We start from the raw sequence: 23,568 nt of genomic DNA on the forward strand, positions 1-23,568 counted from the left end.
AGGCCACCTGTGAGGGATTGTGTGACTCGCATTGAAGTCAACTGACAAGATTTACTGTAACCCTAAAGGTGGGGGGGATGACGGTCGCACTGCATATCGAGGATTAGTTGAATTAAACTTCACATGGTTGAACGCGTTCGGGACTTAATCTGGTGTACAAAGAACAAAACTAATCTCTCCTTTTTGGTCCAAAAAGGAGGTGATGCACTGTCACTCGAGAGAAGAACAGTAAAGTGTGTGCATTTGTAGTTTGAAGGCTACCCTGCCATACAAATAATGCATCATGGGAAATGTAGGATCTTGTGATTTGGGGTGACTCGAGGACAAAAATGTCTTACTAATAATAGGACGGAAAGTTGTCATTTTGTTTGGATTTTAATGGAATGCTCGCATCAGCCCCGCGGGCGTCAGCTTTGTCACGTCCAGAGCGGCGTTATATAAGATGTGTTCGGATTTATTTATTCTTGTCGCTAGCAAAACACATTGTGACGGGATAAAGGAGCGAATGGCCAATGGGGGCCCCGGGTCGGCTTGAGCTGCATGTGTCCTATTAATAGGCCTGGCCCGGACTCAGCTGCAACCCAACTCCATCTGTCCAGTCACGTCCCCTCTCCTTTGCTCGCCCCTTCTCCAGCGTCCCCTGCGCCACCCTCCAAGGCAGACGGACGGCGGGACAGGCCGACAACCGGCTCCCAGACACTCGCGCGCCATGGAGGCTCTGTCCATTCAACTCCTGGAGGAGGACAGGGTGTCTTTAGGAAGGCAGGAACGCAAAGAAGAGGCCAGGATGGAGGCCTTCTCTCCTTGGGGCTGCACAACGGATGAGGAAGAACCCGAATGGGAACCCCCGCCCGTTGTCCGGAGGAAGGTGTCGTTCGCGGACGCGTTCGGCCTTGACCTGGTGTCCGTCAAGGAGTACGACGAGGTCAACGCCGCCGAGGACGGGGAGGACACCGTGAGTGAGGCTCCACCGCTTGAGGAGTTCTACCTGTCGTGTCTCTTTGCGGCACCTTCGTCCGAGGAGGAGCTGGAGAGGCGGTTGGAGACGCAGATGGTGGAGCTGGAGAAAGTGGAGCTCCTCCCGGGAACCACCACACTCCGAGGCAGCGTCCGGGTCATCAACCTCTGCTTCAGCAAATCCGTCTATGCCAGGATCACCCTGGACCGCTGGAAAAGCTACTTTGACCTGCTGGCCGACTACGTACCTGGATCGAGTGATAGGAAAACAGATCGGTTTACGTTCCGGTACACCGTGGTTCCTCCATTGGAGAAAGAGGGGACCAGAGTGGAGCTTTGCCTGCGCTACGAGACGTCGGCGGGAACATTTTGGGCTAACAACCAGGAGATGAACTATGTCGTGTTCTGCCACCAGAAGAGTCCTGTGAAGCAACAAGTGCAGGAGGACAACGGCGGCCTGAAGGTGAAGAGGAGCTGCTTCAGAGCCAACAGGTAACACACAAAAGTTTGGGATCGTCCACTTTGGGTGGGCACATTTCAGGAGGAACACATTTTCGAGGTCATTACTGTCAAGTTCCGCTTCATCCCGAAATTTCACCTCAAAGCCGAATATCCCTCACTTTTGGCGTGTCATGTATACGTCTTTACTCGACTTACTGCTTGTGTTTAAAAACGCTTTTTGGGCTAAAAGCCGCAGCTTTTTTTCTGCCTGTCAACTCAAATGCAGTTATATAACTTTGCAGTGGGGGATTATTTTGCCCATATATGGCGTTGTTGTCAGACTCTCTTGACTGTGGATAGAGACAGACATGCACTTCCTGTGTCTACGTGTTAATCCGGACGTATGCAATAAATACAAGTAATAAAAATGGGATCATATGGGGCCATCTTTTTTTTTTTTTTTTTTTGTGCCTGTGACATAACCAGAGCCACTTTATTTAAGTCCTGAAATGTCATCATTGGTGGTTGTCTTCTGTGTTATACCGGAGGAGAAGATGAATACAGAAGGTCATAAACAGCAGACGAACATGTGTGCATGTTTGTGCTATTACAGGAGGGTGAGCGCACAGGAAAAGGAGAGTATGGGCACAGCGACACGTGCCGCAGGTGCGTTTGCATGTGTCACGTTTATAATGCATTTGTCAAAGGACAACCCCCCCCCCCCCCCCCCCCACCGCTAAACTTTGACCCTTGTCGCCCCGCAGAGGTCGAGGCCGCGAGTGAAGCGGAGGAGACGAGGGCAGAGAGTCAGTGGTTATTCTCCCCCGCCGAATGTAAACCTTTGGTAAGTTTAATTTCTGGATTTATGATGAGTTTATGTCTAAATAAACTGTGTTTAATAAAAAAAAAAAAAAAATGATGAACTGGTAAGTTTAGAACTAGTTATACAGAGAAAACAGGCTTAAACACTCACCAAAAGATTAGTTTGACGTTTGCAATATCGTGAGACCAGATAATGTTTTATTAAATTCATGATAAACATGATCTGTGTAAGAGTATTAATCTAACAATACGTTTAGAGGTTAATCAAAATAAGACATTTACAAACATCGGCATTTACTTTGGGAAATAACGATCAACATTTCTGTTATGGACAAAACAAGTAACTGATTCATAATCAAGTTGTATTTTTGCTTTTTCTCCACTGTGATAATAATGTCCTAGTTTTTAATAAAGGGATGGAAATTAAAATGTATTTCATCCGAAACATCAATTTATTGAAAAAAAAAAAAATAATAATAATCCAAAAATTGACCGACTATTAAAACAATGGTTTGTTGCAGCCCTAAATAGGTCCATTTTTGAGAGTGTAGTTTGCAGTGGTTAAAACAGTACTGCATTGTGTACTAACTGAAGAAACCGGATTGTTCATTTAATTTTATTTATGTTATTAAATATATTGTAAATAAATAAATAAATAACAAGCAGTACATCACTGCAAAGTACCACAGCGATGACAGACATATTGTTGTAATAAAAACACGACAACATTGTCAATCGATACAGCATTATTTTTTTGTATGTATTGTGTAGGTGTACCTACAATTGGAAGTATGTTAAGAATAATAAATGGGACATTCATTCCTATAGTAATGTCAAATTCCCCTTGACCCTCACGAGCAAAACAAATCACACGCTGTTGAACTCTTTTGCAGTGCTTGGAGCGTACATGTTTTGCTTAAACTCTGAACTTGTGGCCTCGCCGACAGGTGGCGAGCCTAAAAAGCCGGCAGAGAGCGGCGCGCTTGGCGCACGTGAAGGAAATCTTCTCCCAGAGTTGGGGGCAAGCTTCCTCGTGTGACCCCATGAGCACCCTCCAGCCCTCGGGGGAATTCTTGCTTAAACGGCAAAGGAAACAAGTACTCACCTATCACCAAATTCCACTGATTACACTGGACTGGGACAATGATAAGCAGCAGCAGTGGGTGAGCTCGAACATGGACAATATCTGGAGCGGAAGAGCCAAAGTGACCTTGTCAAAGGCATCAGAGGAAAATGTAAAAGGTGCGCTGTCTGTTAATGATATTTGGGGAACCTTTCTTAATGGGAAAGGTCCTAGCCCTGATAACGAAAGCTCTGTATGTGACGTATGGCAAGCGTTTATTCACGGGCCTCGCTACGAGGACAACTGTGGCGTTCCCGAGTCCGAATGGCTGCAGAACGCGGCCTCGGTCCCCCCGACGAGCGAGAAGCGGCAGGTACCCGCGAATGCACGGCCGGCCACCTCGGCGGCCTCAGCTGTCGGTCAGGCGCCGTCACACGCTTCGCCGGCTCACGTTTCCTCATACGCCGAGGATCGCCAGCCCTCGGAGACACGCGGTGGGAGATCGAGAGGTGAAAACCGAGTCGCTGCCACTCTCGGGGAATGCGGTTCTGCGGGGGCAGTGCTCGCGCCCTGTGGCTCTGTTGACAGTTTAAGTGAGTGTCACAAGCACGGAGAAGAACGGAAAAAAGGAGGAATACAAGGAGACGAAGCCGTAGCAACAAGCCCGAGGGAGTCGACGACAACGGGCATGACAGCAGAGGCTGAGAATGCCGGTCGCGACGGTGATAGGATCTCACGGGAAGACACGGGTGGCGCGCACAATGCGACGGATGACTCGGTGGCATTTTGGGACACGATCGGACACGGCGCAAAGGACGCTGCCAGACGAGGAGCCGAGGACGGAATCATAATGAACTGTATGCGTGCTGTCACATCTACGGAAGAGGAGGAAGTCAAGCCTCAGGAAAACGACGCGAGTGCAAATCAAACGGCGAAGAGCCCAGTTGAGTCAAACGAAAGCCGCGGAATAAAACCTGCAGATGAAATCAATCCAAACCAAATAGGAAGTGTGGAATCAAAGACTGAAGGCGTGGCGTCACGTATGCGCCACAAGGACATTAAACTGGAAGAAACTTTTTATCGCAGTCAAGAATTTGGCCACCTTCCCGAGGAAAAGGCCGCGCTTGGTGACCGTGTCGTCTTGTCCAACTGTTTAGGAGATGACACGAGCTCAATCATTAGAGAAAATCACGAAGGCCTCATAGATCCATCAGCAAAAAAGGTCGATGACAATCTTTTATTGACACATTCGCAAAAACAAGGCTTCAACCCCACAATGGAGAACATCTCAGTAGAGCTTTGGAACCAACCTGAGTCATCAGAGAGAGGCCAAAAGGAGCAAAGTAGCGTGGACATAGTGAACTTCCCTTTAGTGGTAGACCATAATGTGGCGGACACCTGTCTAAGGAGCACTGAATCAGAGCCTATTGTGGCGGAAGCCCTCGCCGTGATTGAGTCTAGATCGGATGGAGGACAAATTGGAGACGATTTGGTCAGGAGGGTTCACGGTCAAACTGGCCGTGATCCAGCAGGAAGCAATCAAATCTCCACAGAAGAAACCGGGCAGCCCACCCGCAGTCCCGCCAGGGGGTCCGGCGCGTTCCTGTGGTGGAGCGTGTTGTACATCCTGAGTCACATCACCAGAATCGTCACCTGCAGCCTGCTCGTCTCCGGGTTCTTCGTCGTCGTCGTCCTGTACGAGTTCCAGGCGTTCTTCGTGCTCTACATGTTTTCAATGGCCTGGTGGTTTTACAAGTGGAGGAGCCCTCGGGGGGCAACAAACAAGGCGATCGTCAGCTAGGTTGGAATAGCGACATAAGATACAGTGTGTGTGAGAATGTGTGTGTGTGAAATATAACACTACAATATATTAATGGTACTTGATCTTCATAGTGTATGATCACACAGCCACATAGTGAAGTAGGAGTAGGTGCAAAAACTCAAAATCTGACCAAGAATATTTGTCTTATTGCTAGGTAAAACTAATCTGATTACACTTAAAATAAGACTCAACACCTAAATAATAACTTTTTTTTTTAAGATGATTTTCACTTGTTTCAAGCTGTTTTACTTGAAATAAAGTAGAACAAAAATTGTCAGCGCGGTACGGTTTTTTTCTTGTTACAATGAAAAAATTTTCTACTTACAGTATTTCAAGTGAAATTTTGCTCAAGTGAAAGTTGTTTAAAAACAAGTTACTTTTTAGGTGTTGGGTCTTATTGAAACTAACTAGAAATAAGACAAAGATTCTCGGTAAGATTTTTGCAGTGGTAGGTGCAATAACACCAATGTTACTATTTGTAACATTTTCTGTGATTTTTATATCTGTATTTTGGTCTTTCCTACTTTTCAACTATTGTAGTGGTTGTCTGGCTTTCCTGAATAAAGTAAATTATTGGTCACACCAACTTTTTGAACCGTTTATAGCCACAACATCCAACACTAAAACCACACTGATGGCAATCAAAACAAATCAAGGATGGACTGAACACTTGAAACTCATTCACTGCCAGCCTTCCCAGTTAACATGGATATTTGACTTCTCAAGCTGTCAATGGCAGTGAATGTGTTTTAATGACACACTAACCGCCATTGACGGCTGTGTTCCGTCTTTGAATGCAGGTTTGCTGATTTACATTTAACCGGCAATTAAGTTTCCCTTGCAACAAAGAAAGGAACATCTTGTGTTCACAACATTGCTGCCCCCCCACCCTCCCGCATTTCACATGAAATAAACTCTATGAACCTCAGTGGCTCACAGAATGAGAAAGCCACTTTCCCTCCTCGCCTTCTGTCCCTGAGGAGCCATCCATCGCTTCGCTTTAAGTGCCTGTCGACGAGACTTGGAAGGAAGTAAAACTTCCCCAGCAAACAGCAGATCATTTTATCACGGCTTCTCGTGGGAGACTCTGCGGATGACACATCGCAGGGCTTAATGACAAAATTGCTTAGAGGTTGCACTTTCCGTTTAATGTCAAAGCACTCCTTTAGCACACCGCGCAAATATTTAGGTTGTCATATTTATAGGAAAACAATTTCTGTCAAACGGATTATAAATGGGCTTAAGCCTCTGTGTCATTTATATATAATAGTGGTAGTGATCAATCTATCTACCTATTTATCAACCTACCTGTCTATGTTTCGTTATGACATCACACACTCAAAATGGACTTGTGTTGCAACTAGTGCGCCATTCCACGACACCGTGGGTGGTAAAGCAGTTGAGCAGCAGTCACTTGATCCAATCTGGGGTATGGGGGCCTTTTGTAAAACGGGCGCCGATCCCACGCTTGGCAGCCTCAAAGCAGCAGATGGCCGCTCGCCAGCGTTGGCACGGATGGCAGAAGGCCACTCCTGAAAGCGCCCGCTCCTGTTTTTCCACAAATCACACGGTATGATGTGCTAGGAGCAGATGTGACAGAGTCCACCACCACATTGGGATTCGAAACTGAGTGATGTCATGATGAAAATCGAACTTATCACGAGCATGGCGAAGTGTGCCAGCGCATGCAAGTGCATTTATACTGGAGTGCTTTGGCATGACGTTTGGTGTTAAAATAGCGGAACAGTATATCAAGGATCACTTAGGTCTCAGAAGTGCAGCTAATGCTTTCAGTATATGCACTGCCCTGACTATAAAATCCAGAATAGAAAAAAACTTTTTTTTTTGGCATGGCTATCAAAATCTGCTAAACTCGATATAAAAAAAATACTTTACGAGCTGATGAAACCAGGGCTGAACTTTTTGGCGGTTTTTCCAAAAGTTATATTTGGTGCAAACACAACACTGCTCATCCCCAATACGGAAGAACAACATTCCTCAAGACCTCCGTTTCAATGGGTTTTTAATTTCTGGCAAAATAAAGGTTTTGATTGCTACTGAGAGTGAAGTATGGTGGTGGCAGCATCATGCTTTGGGGCTGTTTTATTTTAGTCACGATGAAGGGAATTATGAACAGTTCCAGAAACCAGTTAGTGTTAGAACGAGAACTTCAGGCTTCTGCTTCAAAAAAAAAATAAAATGAAATTCCAGACAAGCCTTCTAGAACATCTTTAATTCATTTTCAGTTGCAAAATGACATGTGCAAATAGAGACATTTGCAAATGCTGAACTGCAAATATGAGAGCGTCCACTGTATTATAACTAATAATGTTAAAAAAAGGGGGGTGTTACAACTTCTAGGATCCAGGATCCCTTTATATAGGAGACAATTTTACAAGGAACCCTTAAAATCCTCACGCCAATGCAAAAAGTTGCAATGAGAAGGAAGTCAAGTGGGAAAAAAAAAAAAAAGTTTCAATCTTAACAAAAACAAGGTGTATTTTGTCAGGATAAAAAAAAAAAATGTCATAATCTTACGAGAATTAACATTTTCCAAAATAAGGTAGTACTATTGTGATATCAAAGTCAAAGTTTAACAAGGGAAGTCATTTTTAAGTGAATTTGCAACTGAAATGCAACTTTGCTTTGGTAATATTACGCCTTTTATTCCTTTACTCGCACATCCCCGATAAAAAAAAAAAATATATATATAGGGTTTTTGTTCAAAAGGATTAAAAACGTTGCAACGCCACTATCTTCCTGCAGATGTCCCCGCAGCCTCACTTATCACCCGTCCCACTCAAAGCGAAATGATTTCGAGTGATACAAACAAAAAGCACCTCAAGCAAATATTTGACTCCATCTGCATAATCCTGGATTTGAGATGTCATTTTAAATAATAAACTGTCTTGTGACGCAAAGAGCGACACACGGATAAACAATCTAGTCGCCGCTCCCCCTCCCCTCCGACTCTCGCCCCCTGTGGCTCGGATGGATGGATGGATGGAATCTTCCCCTCACCTGACTGGACTATACTTGGCCGCTCAACGTTGCCCGGATGTCCTCTGGTTCTTTTGCCAGGCAAGCTTCCAGCTGCTGGTGCTCCTGACACTTGGCATTCGGAGGGTGGGACGTAGGTGGGACACCGACACCTCCCAACCAACACTAATTGCAGCCTGTTTGGGGATTTATCAGTGTGCTGCCATATGGCTGCAAATGGCACTACTATGACGTACACTCAGATGCCACAATATTAGTTAGGTACAACCAGTGGCGCTTTTATAAACCAAATAGCGACATAAAGTATCCAGGCTGCATACTAGGAAAATTACAGTAATCTCTCCTAGTGTCTAATATGCTAAATCTATTTTATTACCATGATAAAACATTACAATGGATTTTTTTTTGTCATCAACAGGATGTCACACAAATGGCCAGAATTTATGGGTGCACATTATAAAAATAAATAAATTGATGTACTGTGGTAAGTACCAACTGTCTAAGTTTAAAGGTATCACTGCCTGCCTAACACAAACAAAAAAAGGACAGCAAGGCTCAGCAAAAACAGGAAGGAACAAACACGGACACCTAAATAAATGTTTGAAAACAAACCGTTCTAAACGATTAATTTCAAATATATTGAACTAAAAAGTTCAATACAACTTAAGTGTACTTAACAGATGTACTGTAGACTACTGGATAAAAACCAAACAAAAACAAAAAGTTTAAGCTACTGTAACATTTTGCACAGTTTGAACACTTCATTCAGTGATTCTTTCACATACCACTAGAGGGAGTCTGCGTACCACACTTTGAGAATCACTGAACAAAGGAATTCACTCCGAGCAACTCGTGACAACTGATAGCACCCGCTAAAAACAAACATACAAAAACAAACTACCTAATTATTCATTCAAAAACTGCATACAAATTATGGTTTTTATTTTCTTATTATTTGTATTTGTTGCTTCCTTTGTCTTTTATTGACCTGTGAAAATCCAATTGTAACTACGTATCTAACTTATGGCAGAGGTTACCGCTGCCTCACACGGATTTTTATTTATTTATTGTTTTTTTTGTGTTTTTTTGGGGTGATTCATTGGGGGGGGAGTCTGCTGCCAAGTAAGTGTGTCATGTTCGGTGCGCCATATGCGCACGTGCGCTTGTGACGCCTCGATTCACATGTTGCGAAGTGTAACGAGGCCATGTGGGGGAGGAACACGGCGGTGGAGGGTTATATACAGTACAGTACGTACAGAGGCGTACTGCGTTCTGACACGGAACATATTAGATAAGGAGCAAGAAGTGGAACTGCCTTTCGCTCTCATCTATAAACAAATGCAGTGTGGCTCAGCCTCTGTTCCAGCGGACGTCATGGGTAGTGTGTTATGCTTTGGAACATCATCGACACGAAACATGAATGCAGATGCAGCAGTTGCACTTTCTTAAAAACAAAAGATGTCAGCCGTTTCATGTCATTTATTATTTCCTATTTTATTGGACACATTAGTTCATTTGAGATTCTTATTGGACAATTGCAGTTTAGGATTATTTTCAACATTAATATATCTGCTCCTGCTTTCACAAATGAGAAGCATTTTCCTAGAAAGAAAAACTCTAATCCTCTACAGAATATCTTGTTTTATTAGAATGTATTGCTAGAAACTGAGAAACCTTTTTAAAAATGTGATTTAAATGTTTTTTTTGGGGTTTTTTTTTCATCAGTGATACAATTATCCATTTTATGCCATTTTTATACCCACACACCTAAATTTGGGAGTCCCTGCTGTACACCAATAATGAAATCCGCCATATTGCTGGCAGCTCATAAAGCTTCCTCTCCCTTCCCGTCTGTTTTGCAGCAAAAAGGTCACGCATGGAGCAGATTGTGTCTATCTCATCCGATTCTACTTTCATCTTTTTTTCCCTCGCCTCAACTTGCCTTTTTTCCCCTCTTCCCCTCCTCTTCTCTGTCTCTTGAGTTTCCTCTTCCTTCCAACGTTATCCTCACTTTGCTGTGATGATCTGCATGCTTTTTAAATACGTGTCTTTTTAAAAAAAAATGTTGTTTTTTTTGAGGTGTCAAAACAAATCAAAATGCATTTTAAATCAGGCGCTGATGTTGCTCTCACGTCTGATGAAGAACACAGTCAGTCAGCATTTTAATTAGGAGACGGACCACCGTGGGTACTTATTATTGCATCTATTGGGAACTTAATTCAACTTGTAAAGAGTATGTGCCTCTTTCGTGGCCGTGTTTGCCCACCTTGCAACAGACAATGGATGAGCGGTTATAAAAGGAGGCAAATGGGTGAATGCAAAGCACAAAAGTGCTTGGGGAGCAGATGGACGTCTGCAAAAGACAATGTAAAGAAAAGAAGGAAGACACAGACGAGGTAGCTACACCGCGTGCCTGTGTACGAAGGTGACCTGAATTTAATCGATTTTTACAGCCGTGCCCCTGCAAATCAACAAGTTCATTTCTGCGTTTGTGTGTCTTTGTATGACAAGTATAAATACACACACACACACACACATGATTTTTGCTACTTGAATCAAAGCTTAATGCAACTCCAATGACCTGCATAGAAGCACTCTCCATCCCATCTATGAAAAAAACATGATTACCTTGAATTGAATAGCTTCTTCGTCAATGCTAGGGGGGAGCGGCATTATGCCTTAAGTCCACCTTAAAATATCATTTGGATGCGATGCAAGCTTGTAATAAGAGAAATTGGGTTCCTATTGTGGCAATGGATTACCTACTTTTGCAGTCTCTGAATAATAATAACAATAATAATACTAAGAGTGGATTTGGCCTGCGTGTTTGTTTAGTAAATTACACTCTATGACTGTAGGGGGCGCGCTAGGGCAGAAAAGACAGACATAGCGAGGGAGAGCCAGCAAGTAAGTCGATTGCGAGGTGGTCTCGCATGTACCGTGAGTGAAGTTTCATTGATGGAGGGCAGTTTGTCCGATGTCCTTGACATCAAGTTTGTGGTCTATGTACTGCTGTACCCTTTGTCCTCACTGTTAAGGCAAACTAGCACACTAGTAGAATGAATACGGTGCACTTGTGGCATTATACTTGATGGTGCTTAAGGATCTATCAAATGTGTTCCTTCAACACATCACATCAAAAAATATGCAAAATTACATGATAAAGAAAGTACAAACCTTTCCTAGAGAGTATCACGGGTCACAGTAATGTTCTCTGCGGGACTCCAAAATAGAGCGATACACAGACGGGGACAAACAGCATGGTGGCTGTCAACAGTGTAGCTGCCTCTGGAGCTAACAGGACGACTGGAGAGGACATATGTTACCTCATCAGTGAGCGCGAGAGAGGTTGCACAGCAAGTCATAATGTAGTGTTCTCGAAAGGAATCTTGTCTTTCACCCCCTCAAATGCAATTTCTCAGCTGCTGCATTCGACACTGTATGATACAAGAAAAGAAGAGCATTTGAGACAGAACAGTTGTAATGCGCCACTGGAATGATTTCCTCTCCTTCAGTGTGTCGGTGGCATATGCCGTGCAGAGGTTTGTCTTTCCATGACAGCCCATCTGGCTCCTTCACCATACCCCCATATATATCATATATATATATATATATATATATATATATGTGTGTGTGTATACACCATCCCTGCTAGCTTCTCTTTTTCTCTGCGCTAACAAGGAGAGTGTGAGGGGAGACAGGCCCGTTATGGTACACTGCCTACAAGGCTGGTGAAATGTGAAGACCAGCGTGCGATGTGCTGTAATTGTGTGTCAATGCGTGACAGTAAGTTAGGCTGCGTGTGTGTGTGTGTGTGTGTGTGTGTGATAGACAGAGCAAGTCTACAGTAAGTCCAGTGGCTTGACTTTGAGTGACAGGTGAGGGGAAACAGCACCTCGGCTTGCTGTTGTCAGCTTATGGGAATACTGTTAAGTGCTTCACTACTCTCGCTGACTCTTTATACTAATCTTTTTTTAAACACATCACACTCCAGCTGAACCCCAAACACCCTTTACACATGCTTCCTCTGGTTCATAAGGGAGATTAGAACGATTAAAAGGACAGAAGATAAAGAGGAGTGTCTATTAAAAAGCTCTGAAAGCAGGCAGGTAAAATTTGTGTGCGCTTGAGCGAATTTAGGAGCAATTTATGTGAAAAGTTGAGCACTATTTTATGACTTTTCCTGTTCCTCCAAGCTCAAATGTTGACTGCTGACATTCTCATGTATGTATAAAATTCCTCAATAATATATTTTTATGAATTTGTTTGAAGTCTTGCCAGAATATGCTCTGAAATAATAGTCATACAATTAATTAAAAAATGAAAATCATCTTCATGGCAAACCAACACGTTTGTTTACTTCTATTCCTTTTTTTTTTTATACGCGATTCAACAAAATTCTGTAGTGAATCAGCTCTGAGATTATGCCATAAAACTAATAAAAAAATAAAACTAAAAAAATATGTCCACGTTCTACTAATCACAGTCCAGGTTTTGTAGCAAAGCTAAATACATTCTGGTGACTGCCAACCACTCGGAGACGACAAATTATAATAACTGAGTCTCGGGGGTGGCTGCCTGTATACCTTGTTGGCAAGCAGAGCAGGCAAAGAGAAGGCGTAGAGGGAAAGGCACCTACAGTGGGACTGCTGTGTTGCCATGGCGACTGTCTTTGCATCTCAACCATAGAGAAGAGATGCTGGCATTTTTATATCCTCTTCCTTCCTTCTTTTGTCTGTTTTTCTTTCTACTTTCCACTTGATGTTTTTCTTCCCTGTTTTGGTGACCAAAAGCCCCCCCCCACCCCCCACCCCCGTCTGCGAAACATACACAAACACAACTGCAAGGGTGTGACGTAAATCAGGTGCACCGATCTAAGCAGAATGCTGATGAAGGCACGGCAAGGCGGTGATGATTATTCAACGCCTCGCATCGCAATCATCAAAGACCCCCAGTTCCCTCTCATTTACCGTTCCCGTGAGGAGATAACAAATGTCTCCAAAGATGTGTCAGTCAGTCCAGTTACGCTGTAATCAAATGTGCCTGGGAAACAGAACTAGAATGAATAGATCTCATGATGACTATCAGCTTCCATCGCCCGGGAATGTTTTGTGTGTGTGAACGGCACCCGGAGGCCGTCTCCCATCACTATCAACACAACTTGGCGAAGTCAAACCTTTCGCCATGGTAACGAATCATACCCACTACTTATAACTGTACGCCTATTTCCATGGCAACACTGCGTAACACTCAGTAATTCTGTCTTGCAGTCATTATACAGCATAGTGGTGCCTCTAGATACGAGTGACTAAACTTGCTAGCTTAATGCTAATTAGCATCAATGTTGCGGTGCTATAACCTTTTAAACAATGGCTTGAACACACAAAGTGCAGCAACACATGTAGAAAGACAATATAATAGTACTCACAGTCATATAGTCTTTATCCTCTGTGAAGAAGGACTAATATTAGAGCTGCACTGAAGAGCTGAAGGAGTTAAGATAATAAACAGTATAGCTGTCTGTGCCTTTTTTTTCGGAGTGGGGGCTGCAACGGATGAATGACATTTCAATGGGAAAAATCGATTTGTGATTTTCGTGATCTACAACTGAGCTTCAGTCTTGACATATTTGAGTGGGTTCAAATGAGTGCAGGCGGCAACTGTGTCAGTGGAAATAGAGGGCGAGTGATCACAAGCCTGCACGTTAACACGGGGGCGGGGGGCGGGGTATAAGATGAAACGCCCATTTATTTTCACCACACAGACAAAATTAAATATATTCATATCCCATATCTGTCCCTCCCTCATCTTTCTGTGTGCCCTCATTTAAGAAAAGCAGGGAGGGGGTGAGGGAGAGAGAAGGGGGAGTGTGAGGGGGGCGGGGGGGGGTGGGGGTGAGGGGGGATTCCATTTGAGCACAAGAACATGCGAGGTTTGCATGTCTTCCGCACAGCAAGATGATGAAATCCTTGGCAAGAACACGGTGAGCCAGATGCATTCCAGGGGTTTGCACGGCTACCCCCAACCTTCCTCCCTTCCTCGTCCTCAAACGTAAATGTCAAATGGTTAATGAGCACCAAGGTGGATCAATTTGTTAGCATTTGCCACACAGCGAGGAAAAGAAAATAGCCTATCACTGAAGTCGCGATAGCTGAATAACGATGAAAACCGATTGGCTTTTTTGGTACAAATGTAGAGCAGCGTGGATTACATATTGTGCTGAAAAGGTCCTTAAAATGTCATTCAAGTGCGTTTACGCTGTGTTATGTCAGACTGGCCCGCTGCACTGTTGGACTGAGGCCATCCCACTCCCCCACCATTTTGCTCTCCAGCTGCACCCGCCAAGTCAATGCTCCTGACTCAAAGGGATTGGATGCTCACTGTCTTCTGTCATTAGGCAGCATTTGCGGCCGCATAATGAATTCTGGAAATACCTCTCAGTAAACAATTCATCTAATTGAAATGAAAATCAATTGAGTCTTTTTTTTTTTTTTTTTTTTGCCAGCTCACTGTCTCTGTCCTTGGTGCTGAATTCCAGTTTATTCGAATGGCAACGAGCGAGCGTGAGAGCAATCAAAGCAAACGTTATGCGAACATATGTCAAACGTGACGGGCCCGAGGCAGCACATCCCTGCATGCGATGGCTCGATGGAGCTACCATTCGCACGTATTCCTTGTCCTCACTCGTAAGACAATTCAGCACCTAGTAGAATGACGAAGGTGCACTAGTAGAATGACTGTCTTCCACTACTGAATCACTTTTCAGCACACGAGTAGGACAACTTTGTCATACTAGTAGAACAAAGACATGTTATTAGTGAAGCAAAACCACAAGTGGGCATTTTTGTACTAGTAGTAGGATCCAGAAGGCTACCCAGTGTGACACTTATTTGTTAGGCCTGGTAGTGTTGCTAGTGCAGCGCAATAGTTTCATAATGAGGTTTAATTACATCCTGGTAGGCCAAAGGTGGCAGCGTAAAAAAAATCATTACGAGTAATGTGCAGTCATTCTCCTAGTGCGACCTAGTCATTCTACTCGACAAGAGCGTACTATGCCCCGAAAGCTGAATATGAAAGATATCTAATAAATGCTCAAACAGGTTTCCATATGCGTCATTTATCACCAAATTTCAGCACACTAACATTATTTCTTCTCCTTTTAATTTTTTCTTTTTTCAAAACATCATTTGCTGCATTGATTTCTTTCAGTCAGAGCCAAAATTGAGATTTTTACCTTGATGTTAGAGCAGGCAGGCGGGCCCACTCGGCTGCCACGAGAAGTGGTGCGCTCAGATCATTAATCAGGCTCGACGGCACAGCGGGTAACGGGCGAGCCACGGGAGAGCGCTAATGCATGCAAATGTATACTCGTTTTGGGGGCAGGTTGAGCCAAGGACAGGACCTAGCCGGCAACACGGAGAGTGAGAGCATATCACATCCCGCCACGGTCCAATACACCTGAAGCAGGAGTTGGCTCTACATCAACGTGGCAGTGGAGAAAAAGATTGCAGGATGTGCAACTATGCTATACCGTCCACTGGGGAGTGTTCCATTTTCTTGATCAGATGCCCTACTTAAAGCTAGGATTGTCAAACAAGCTTCTTAAGCGGCAGCAAATGTAGGAGTCGGAGCTGATTTGCTGCCAAATGAGGGTTCAGCTTAAGCCCGCCATCCCTTCTTATTCCGAGGCTCATTACGGCTGGGATTGTGGCTCGCCGGTGATAACCTCGCATGGCTTTCTGAGATGAACCCACCTGTAAAAGGAGCTTAGGAGGTTATGATGTCGATGCTGATGTGCATCGGCATCATCGAACTATCAGCGGTGCTGTTGGAGCCGTCTCGCGGTAGCCTCACTTAAGTTTATAAAACACGCTCGCATTTACGTCCCATATACATGTGTAAAATCCCAATAAAGCAGTTATTCACACCTGCTTGCTTTTATCAGTTGCGCTAAATAATGCAAGTCCTCTATATTGTGTTATGTTAAACACAAGCTATGGTTTAAATAGTTATTATATGACAGTAAACATCTTGAATAGGGTGTTCCTGTCCGCACCACAAACGGAAACAAGGCTGTTATTGGCATTTACTAGCTTGCTGTAACGCCAGTACCCTTTTGGTCATCCTATATATTCAAGCACAATTTGCTTGCAGTGGTAACAATGGGTTGATGTAAATAAATAAATAAATAAATAAATAAATGTAGCCAATTGTTCTATTTGCAGCCATCTTTTATCTATGTCCACGTGAGCATTGAAATCGCGCTCCAAGAGCCAGCTTCTGTAGCCGGGGATCAGATCGCCAAGGTCCCGGCCTTCGGCCACCGCCCAGCTCGCACTGCACCCGACCCCTATGGCCCCTCCCACAGGTGGTGAGCCAATGGGAAGTTATCTATGTCCATATTGGTTTATTCACAAGACTGCAGTTGTACCTAGGGCTGTGAAAGATAAATAAATAAATAACTCGGCTAAGTCGACTTCGAAAAATAGTTTGATGCAGAATGTCTGCCACGAAGCTGTGCTAGGACCAAAAAGAAAAAAAAATGGTTACGTCTGGAACCATGTTTGCACCACCAATGCTTCACACGGACATTTATTGCAGATGGACGCAGTGATGGGTCACTGATAAACTTAGCCAAAAACGACAGAGGAGCACCTGTAAGTGATTTTTAAGACACTTTTAGATGGGTCATGTACATATAACATGATTTATGAATGAGCTGAATGGTAGTTAGCGTTTTTTTTTTTTTAACAATAAAGTGGTAATCGCTGGCACGCTAATGCTAATCACGAATGCTAACCATTTAGTAATGGCTGATTTTGTTGCCTCAAATTCGGTATAGATTATACCATACATCATTATACCATCAGTACCAACATATGCAGTTTAAGGATAGAAGTCCCACCCTCAAAAATGAGAATAAAATGCATGTTAGTAGTTTAAAAAAAAAAAACTAAAATTCATGAATGAATATATATATATATATTATTATTTTATTTTTTTATTTTAATTTTTTTTTGGGTGGGGGTGGCGAATGCTCAACAAAATATCTATAGGATAATCGACTCGAAAAAGATTTGATCGTACTGGTTTGTCTTATCAGCAAAAATAGAGACCAATATTGGTTAGTCAGGAAATGGCTGGGGTTATCAATAATGATCACGAGGACTAAAAGGGAAACACAAAGCCTGACCTCACTCACTCTCTCACCATCACGAACGGCCAACATGGCAGACTAAATGGCTCGTGAACAAACGTTGCTTCCCCCCCCCCCCCCCCCCCTCTACGCAGAGAAAGCAATGAGTGAATGAACGGGCCATTTAGGGAAACCCCCCAAGGGGAACGTGGGGGGTTTTCAAGGTTGAGTCCTCCTCCATTGGCTACTGCTATGTGTGTGATAGAGAAAGAGAGAGAGAGATTGTGTGCGCATGTCGTCCTCCGGGTCTCAGTAACATTCAGGCAGGCCGATATCCCCCCTCACGCTGGGAATTAAAAAAAAGAAAAACATGCTTGAATGTGTGTGTGTGCTGACACTGCCCGAGCGCCGGCGGCTCTCACAAGTCTCTCAGGTCAGATGGGAAGGGGGGATGAGGGAAGGAAAAGAGTAGCGGTGGGGGGGGGGGGGGGGGGCTGTGGTCAACAGCTGTTGGTGAAGAACGTTCTCTGCATAGCTTGGCGTGCGAGCCGAAAGAAGGAAATACATATCATTATTGTTATTTGTGCTTTTATTGTGCAGAAATACAATCTGGTGATTTTGACGCAAACATCCCAAGGTTGTATGCATTCACGCTGTCTGATACCCAAACGAGCCAAGGCTGCTTTTCCGCGATAACTCACTGAAGCTCGGCCACGTTTAATAACTTTTCTTCCCTTTTCTATTCAATTTTCACCACAGCTTTTCCAATTACAAATCTGCAAAGTGCTCCAGTCTCAATTGAGCTTAAAGCAATTTTCCGCCGAGTAATAGCAATCATTTCCAGCGCTGCCATAAGTTAAAAAAAAAAAAAAAGAACAAAAAAACATACAATAAGAGCGACGCAGCAGCAGCTGTGTTAAGACAAATAATTTAGGCAGAGAGGTTAATGCCGAGGACTTGTTTCCAATCCACTCTTCCTCTGCGTGAACAAAACAAAAACAGCCCCTCCCTGACTTGTTTTTATTGCGCAGAACGCCACTCTAATTGAAAAACAAAAATGATTTAAAAGGTTAGTAAATTGCATGCCTAATCAATGCTCCGACTGCAAAGATCAGAATTGTCAAGGCAACAGACCACGCACACACAAAAAAGGTAAGAGCCGTGATTTGCTGATGTTGTTGTCGTTGGACATCTGAGGCGACCTTATGCAGCAGCGTCTTGAGCCAGACCATGTCCACACATCCCCAAGCGAGCGCATTAGCACGCACATGAATTAACACAAAACACACACACCCAGACGACTGCACAAGACCAGTGCGTCCGACGGAGGAACAATTATGTAATCTCTCAGTGAGACTCGTTAACGCAAGGCAGTGACCCTCAATCAATGTTTTTTTTTCATTTTCAGGAAAGAGCGCTACGGTTGCAGCAGTCGGCTTTGTCTACTGCCACGACTTGTTGGGAGCAAAGTCGACAACCATTACGTGCATTGAAAGCGCGCCTCAGAATGTTGTGTCAATTTATAGACTGTAAATGTAAACAAACTCATTTCAACTCAAGCTATGCTTCCATATGCACAATAAGGTCTGTAGAATGGATTTTTAGAATGATTAGGGTCATGATTAGTTGAATGTGTTGATTATTCTTTCTATTAATCGATGAATCAGATTTTAAAAAAACATTCTTTAATTCCCTTCCCTTTATTAAAAAACAGGACATTATTTGAAACTGACATAGTGCTTCTACTAATGATCAAATGGACAATAGATTTCAGTGGAGACCCTAAAACTCACCGTGACCCAAGATGAAAAATCTTACTGGTAGGAAACCAGATTAGCCCTTACGCCAGCTGGTTTTAGGTATCAGTTGCCAAAGCCACTTGACCTAGAAACCTCCAAAAGAAAAAACTTTCAGAGTTGGGGATTGGTTCACGGTTGGTCCAACCCTAAGGCCAATGCCCAAGGGTGACAGATCTTCCAAGGTAAAGACTGGAGTTACTATTCCCATGGATTTGAAGTAGGGGCTAAGTAGAAGGTTGTGGGTACAGCCAGTCGAACCAGAAATCTGAACGACTTCCCTGGTAACGACAACAATCCCTTTTCTGGATTTGAGGTTGGGATTGGTTGACATTTTGTCTCCGTTACCCCAACCCTAAGGCTATGCCTGATGACAATTTTTCCTGGGGGTATTGCTCCAGTGATCTACCGTGGATTTGGGGATTAGTTCAAGGTTGGGTTCGGTTTACTTAACCCTAAACCTCTCTCGGCCTTGAGTCAATACATATTTCCAGGTAATCACCGCAATTCTGCTACTTGAAATGGATTTGGGGATGGGGTTTTGTTGGAGGTTGGGGCTCAAATACCTCAAACCCAAATCTTCCCATCTAAGGACACTCTTCCTCATATCTGCCTTGTATTCCGGGACATAGAGAACCTAAACCTCCCTTTTCCCATCAACTGGGGCAATGGAGAGAGTCCCTAACCATAAACTCTTACACTTTCTCCCTCTAACTATAGTAAACCCTATTGCTAAAACAAATAATCATGCCTGTTGTCACTTCGAATGGGAGCTGACTGTCATGACAAAGTCAAGCGTTCTCCATTGGGCACTAAGTTTTTCGCATAAAGAAGATCAATTGTGTTTTTATGCATGCTAGGAGAACAGGGGACTTGGCTCTTTTCCCTACACTTTCCTCTAAATTGGATTGATGCCGGCTCATTGGTATGTGCGATCGGTCAGCTGGCGGGACGCGAGAGCCGACTTGGCTTCTGTCGTGATGGTTTTACACAACTTCTGGCACAATGTAGGACTAATTTGCAAGAGGTAACTCTTATCTGTATCCACTGTGTGGCCAGCAGAGAGAGCGTCCTCTGCTGAGAATTCCTTGACCTGGCTGAGGGGAAGAAAATATGGACGCAAGCTCGAAAATATCTCCAAGGCTTGACAGCGCACCTCCTGCTGCAATCTGTAATTACCAACAGTGCAATCAGCGGCCTCGTTAATTTCTCCTGACTGGCAGCAGCTGACGGCTCAATTGCAGAGAATGCACTGGTACAACTTCCTAGTTAAATGGAACTGACGTCGTGGAGCAGTCTTTGGCCTCAGACACTGCACAGAGAAAAGGGCATCATCTACTTATTATACGTGCTTTCGATGCACTGTCTGGCATTATCCAAATGTTCAGGACTTGTCCTTGATGGGTCTGTGGAAGCTCAAGAAAAGACAAAAGCCAATGGGCCATCCCCGACAAAAATGGCCCAGATAGTTACTTAATAGGTTGTTTACATCATATATAGAGTTACAGTACATGACACAAAGTTGCCCTTTGCCCTAAGAGTCCAAATCCACTGCGGGTTCTCCTTTCGAAAGATTTCACTTCCACCCAAAAGTTTCCTCATACTACACGATTCATACACGATTGACAGGCTAAATGAAAAGGACGACGAGCACACTCGTGGTAAAGCGCTTGAAATCACAGCGCAGGCGAAACGAGGGCTTTTAGTACCACCGGTGAGGTTAACATCTATCTTATCCTATTTACGGAAATAATACGGTCTAGGCAACGCTGAAAATATCAAGCAACTGTATGTATAGTGTGGCGCGATAGCCACCGCAGCACATACACAAAGCCCACATACGCAAAGAAGAAAAAAGGCATCTCGCATCCTATCTGTAAAAGTGAAATTGCTTTCCATTTATTTTTTATTTTTTTACCTGTGACCTTTGGATGGGTGTGTGTGTGTTGCGCAATTCCATAGAACTGTGCAGTGCAGATGATAAACCGACCACATGATTGTGTTCATCATAGCAAGGCACAGGGGTGACATTTACACTATGAAATGAAATGTGATGAGCTATCAATCTCCCGTTGCATATATTGTGCACACACACACACACACACACATGGGCGTAAGTCGCTGTGATGCACTTTGCTGTCAGCTAAACTTGATGCAGGGTACGCATCAGAGTGCATCTGAAGAAAACTTGATCACCTTGAGTAAACGCTCGTTTAGGTCGACTCCGCGGGCGCCCATCAGTTTTGGAAACGCTCCACCGTGAGAGCGGGGCGGCCTAAATGAAATGGAAAAAAAAAAAAAAAAAAAAAAATGGCTGAACCATCACACTTGGAATGCGATGCAAGGAGAGGTAAGTGTATTCTGTGATGAATGGAGGTATGTCCGCACACGCCATAATTACAAATATTACGACCTTGTTCGTGCAAGACAATTGACAATTTCTCGTGAAATGGACGGTAGACAACAGCTGCACAATATTGCCCTACGCAGGGTTACAGTCCCACCAGACGCCCTCATTAAATTTGAGGGATTTAATGACAACATAGTTGCTCTTGAAGTAAACACACCCAGATGGACGGTTACGACTCTGCTGTGCAACACAATGACTTCAAGCACTGATGAGTCACTGCGTGAAATTGTCTTCAAAGTCACATTTAAACAATGAACTGATTAGCATTGGAAGAATCAGACAGCATGCATGCTTGTCAAGCATCCACCTCCAAAACTAGCTCTCTCTGCCTCCGAAATGAACACATAATTACACTGCGAGCACTTTTAACATTGAAAAGCTTGACTATCGGGAATTAACAACGTCATTCTGAGCAGTTGTACATTACATTTTGAACAGTTGACATTTTCATTCAAGATATCCGCAACATAATTGTGACTGGTCAAAACGACAGATAGAAATATCTATAATTCAGTTTTGCCAAGTCAAATCTGGATCACAGATAATCTGCAACGTCAATTGTCCTTGTTGCCATTCACATGTGTAGGGTTTGTCATTACAGCGAGTACAATTCAGCTCTCCAATTCAGTTGCAAATGAATTACGGTTATCTGCAACTGAATTGTAGATATCTGCACTGAAAAAAAAAAAGTCCTATGAAATAATTTAATTCCAACATGTACATTGGTTGCACATGATTAAAATGCGTTGAACTAACATTATTTCATGATTATTTTTGAGAGAAAGAGGTGAAAATTATGTCAGTTTACCATATTTTATTCGCGTGCAACCGAAAACGAAGTGCTTTTTTTTTCAGTGTGCAATTCCAGTTGCAGACACCTGCAACGTCATTTCGCCTGGTTATAACTTTATTTAAAATGTCTGAAATGGGACATGTCGAGTTCTTGAATTGAGATGAATTAAAGTCAAACTGGAGGTACAGATATCAACAGTTCAGTTACACGTGTACTATATCGCACTGATTTACAGTTATATTACTATTTGCAGTCCAGGATTGTCTAAATATATAGTATTCATTTTAGGCATTCATTAAAGCGTGTTACAGAAATGCTACATTGCTATTGGCTGACTCCTACCGGAAGTCCCACCCCTTCTTTGACGCTGCACGCACGGCAGCTTTCCCGGAAGCAGACGTCGCAGCAACTCGAGAGCTCGAAACATGACTCCCAAGCAGCAACTTCCACGCGTTGCGGCGGTGCTTAGCAGCCTGACCTTCCTCCAGACGATCCCCCCCGCGGCCGCGTACGATGCGGGCGACGCGGTGGCTCTGCTGCTGGGAACTGTCGTCGCCATGGTGGGGTTCTGCGCCTGCCTGGGCTGGTACGCACGGAAGCGGAACAGACTGCTTTGAGGAAAGAGCGACCGCGTGCTCCTACGCTTGTCCTTTCTCTTTACCAGTCAACACATTGCTGGGAATACTTTATACATATATGCGACTATAACCTCCGTCCTTTGTGGATGTTTTGGGACAATGTTTGGCTGAAACTGACAGATAAACTCATGAACGGTAGTGAGCACGTGACCGGAAACACGTCGCGGAGAAGAAGCGTAAGTCCGGAAGTAGGACTTAATAACAAGCTGCGCTGCTGTTTAAAAAGGGGACAATCACTGTCGTTGCTTCTATATAAATACATGTATTCTGCTCAAGATGTTTATTTTATATTTTCCTCATCTCCGTTGCTAAATGCTTGGCCAATTGTGAGGACTATCACTAGTCCGGTCAAAATAAAAACATTCAAAAACATGGCGTTCTGACTAAACAACGTTGCGGTGATTGTTTCCAAAGTTACCTGATTTGGAGTTCATGTCAAATGAAAATGCAAACTTTTGAATGTAGCAATCAATATCATAGCATAAAATGGTAAGAAATATGGTGAGGAAGGTCATTGAAGATATTAGAGAGGAAGATATAAGGCAAGCACTCACATTCACAACCTATGGACAGTTTAGTCTTCAATTAACCCAACATAAATGTTTATTTTTTTTTGGGGGGGGGGGGGATGCAGGAGGAAGCTGGAAAAAGATGCAAACTCTACATAAGAAGGACGGGATTGAGATTCAG

At 43.7% G+C, this 23,568-nt stretch overlaps 2 protein-coding genes across 2 annotated transcripts; both read left to right on the top strand.

Moving 5' to 3' along the window:
* The first annotated feature begins 488 nt into the window (after nucleotides 1-488).
* Nucleotides 489-5,685, top strand: ppp1r3aa (protein phosphatase 1, regulatory subunit 3Aa). Its single transcript, XM_061762459.1, has 4 exons — nucleotides 489-1,449; nucleotides 2,012-2,064; nucleotides 2,163-2,242; nucleotides 3,168-5,685. Exons 1-4 carry the CDS (start codon nucleotides 710-712, stop codon nucleotides 5,082-5,084), a joined length of 2,790 nt encoding a protein of 929 aa, XP_061618443.1. The 5' UTR covers nucleotides 489-709; the 3' UTR covers nucleotides 5,085-5,685.
* Nucleotides 5,686-22,583: 16,898 nt separating this feature from the next.
* On the top strand, nucleotides 22,584-23,250 carry LOC133472103 (small integral membrane protein 30-like). The gene has a single exon (XM_061762460.1). The coding sequence runs from the start codon at nucleotides 22,666-22,668 to the stop codon at nucleotides 22,855-22,857; it is 192 nt and encodes a 63-aa protein (XP_061618444.1). The 5' UTR covers nucleotides 22,584-22,665; the 3' UTR covers nucleotides 22,858-23,250.
* The last annotated feature ends 318 nt before the right edge of the window (nucleotides 23,251-23,568 follow it).

Source organism: Phyllopteryx taeniolatus, chromosome 22 (assembly GCF_024500385.1).
Source record: "Phyllopteryx taeniolatus isolate TA_2022b chromosome 22, UOR_Ptae_1.2, whole genome shotgun sequence".
Classification (NCBI taxonomy): domain Eukaryota; kingdom Metazoa; phylum Chordata; class Actinopteri; order Syngnathiformes; family Syngnathidae; genus Phyllopteryx; species Phyllopteryx taeniolatus.

Bases quoted from the DNA above. Each gene is read 5' to 3' on its own strand.
- ppp1r3aa (XM_061762459.1), top strand. From the start codon at position 710: ATGGAGGCTCTGTCCATTCAACTCCTGGAGGAGGACAGGGTGTCTTTA. The intron at 1,450-2,011 runs GTAACACACAAA...GTGCTATTACAG, and splicing joins AGCTGCTTCAGAGCCAACAG to GAGGGTGAGCGCACAGGAAA. The intron at 2,243-3,167 runs GTAAGTTTAATT...CCTCGCCGACAG, and splicing joins CCGCCGAATGTAAACCTTTG to GTGGCGAGCCTAAAAAGCCG.
- LOC133472103 (XM_061762460.1), top strand. From the start codon at position 22,666: ATGACTCCCAAGCAGCAACTTCCACGCGTTGCGGCGGTGCTTAGCAGC.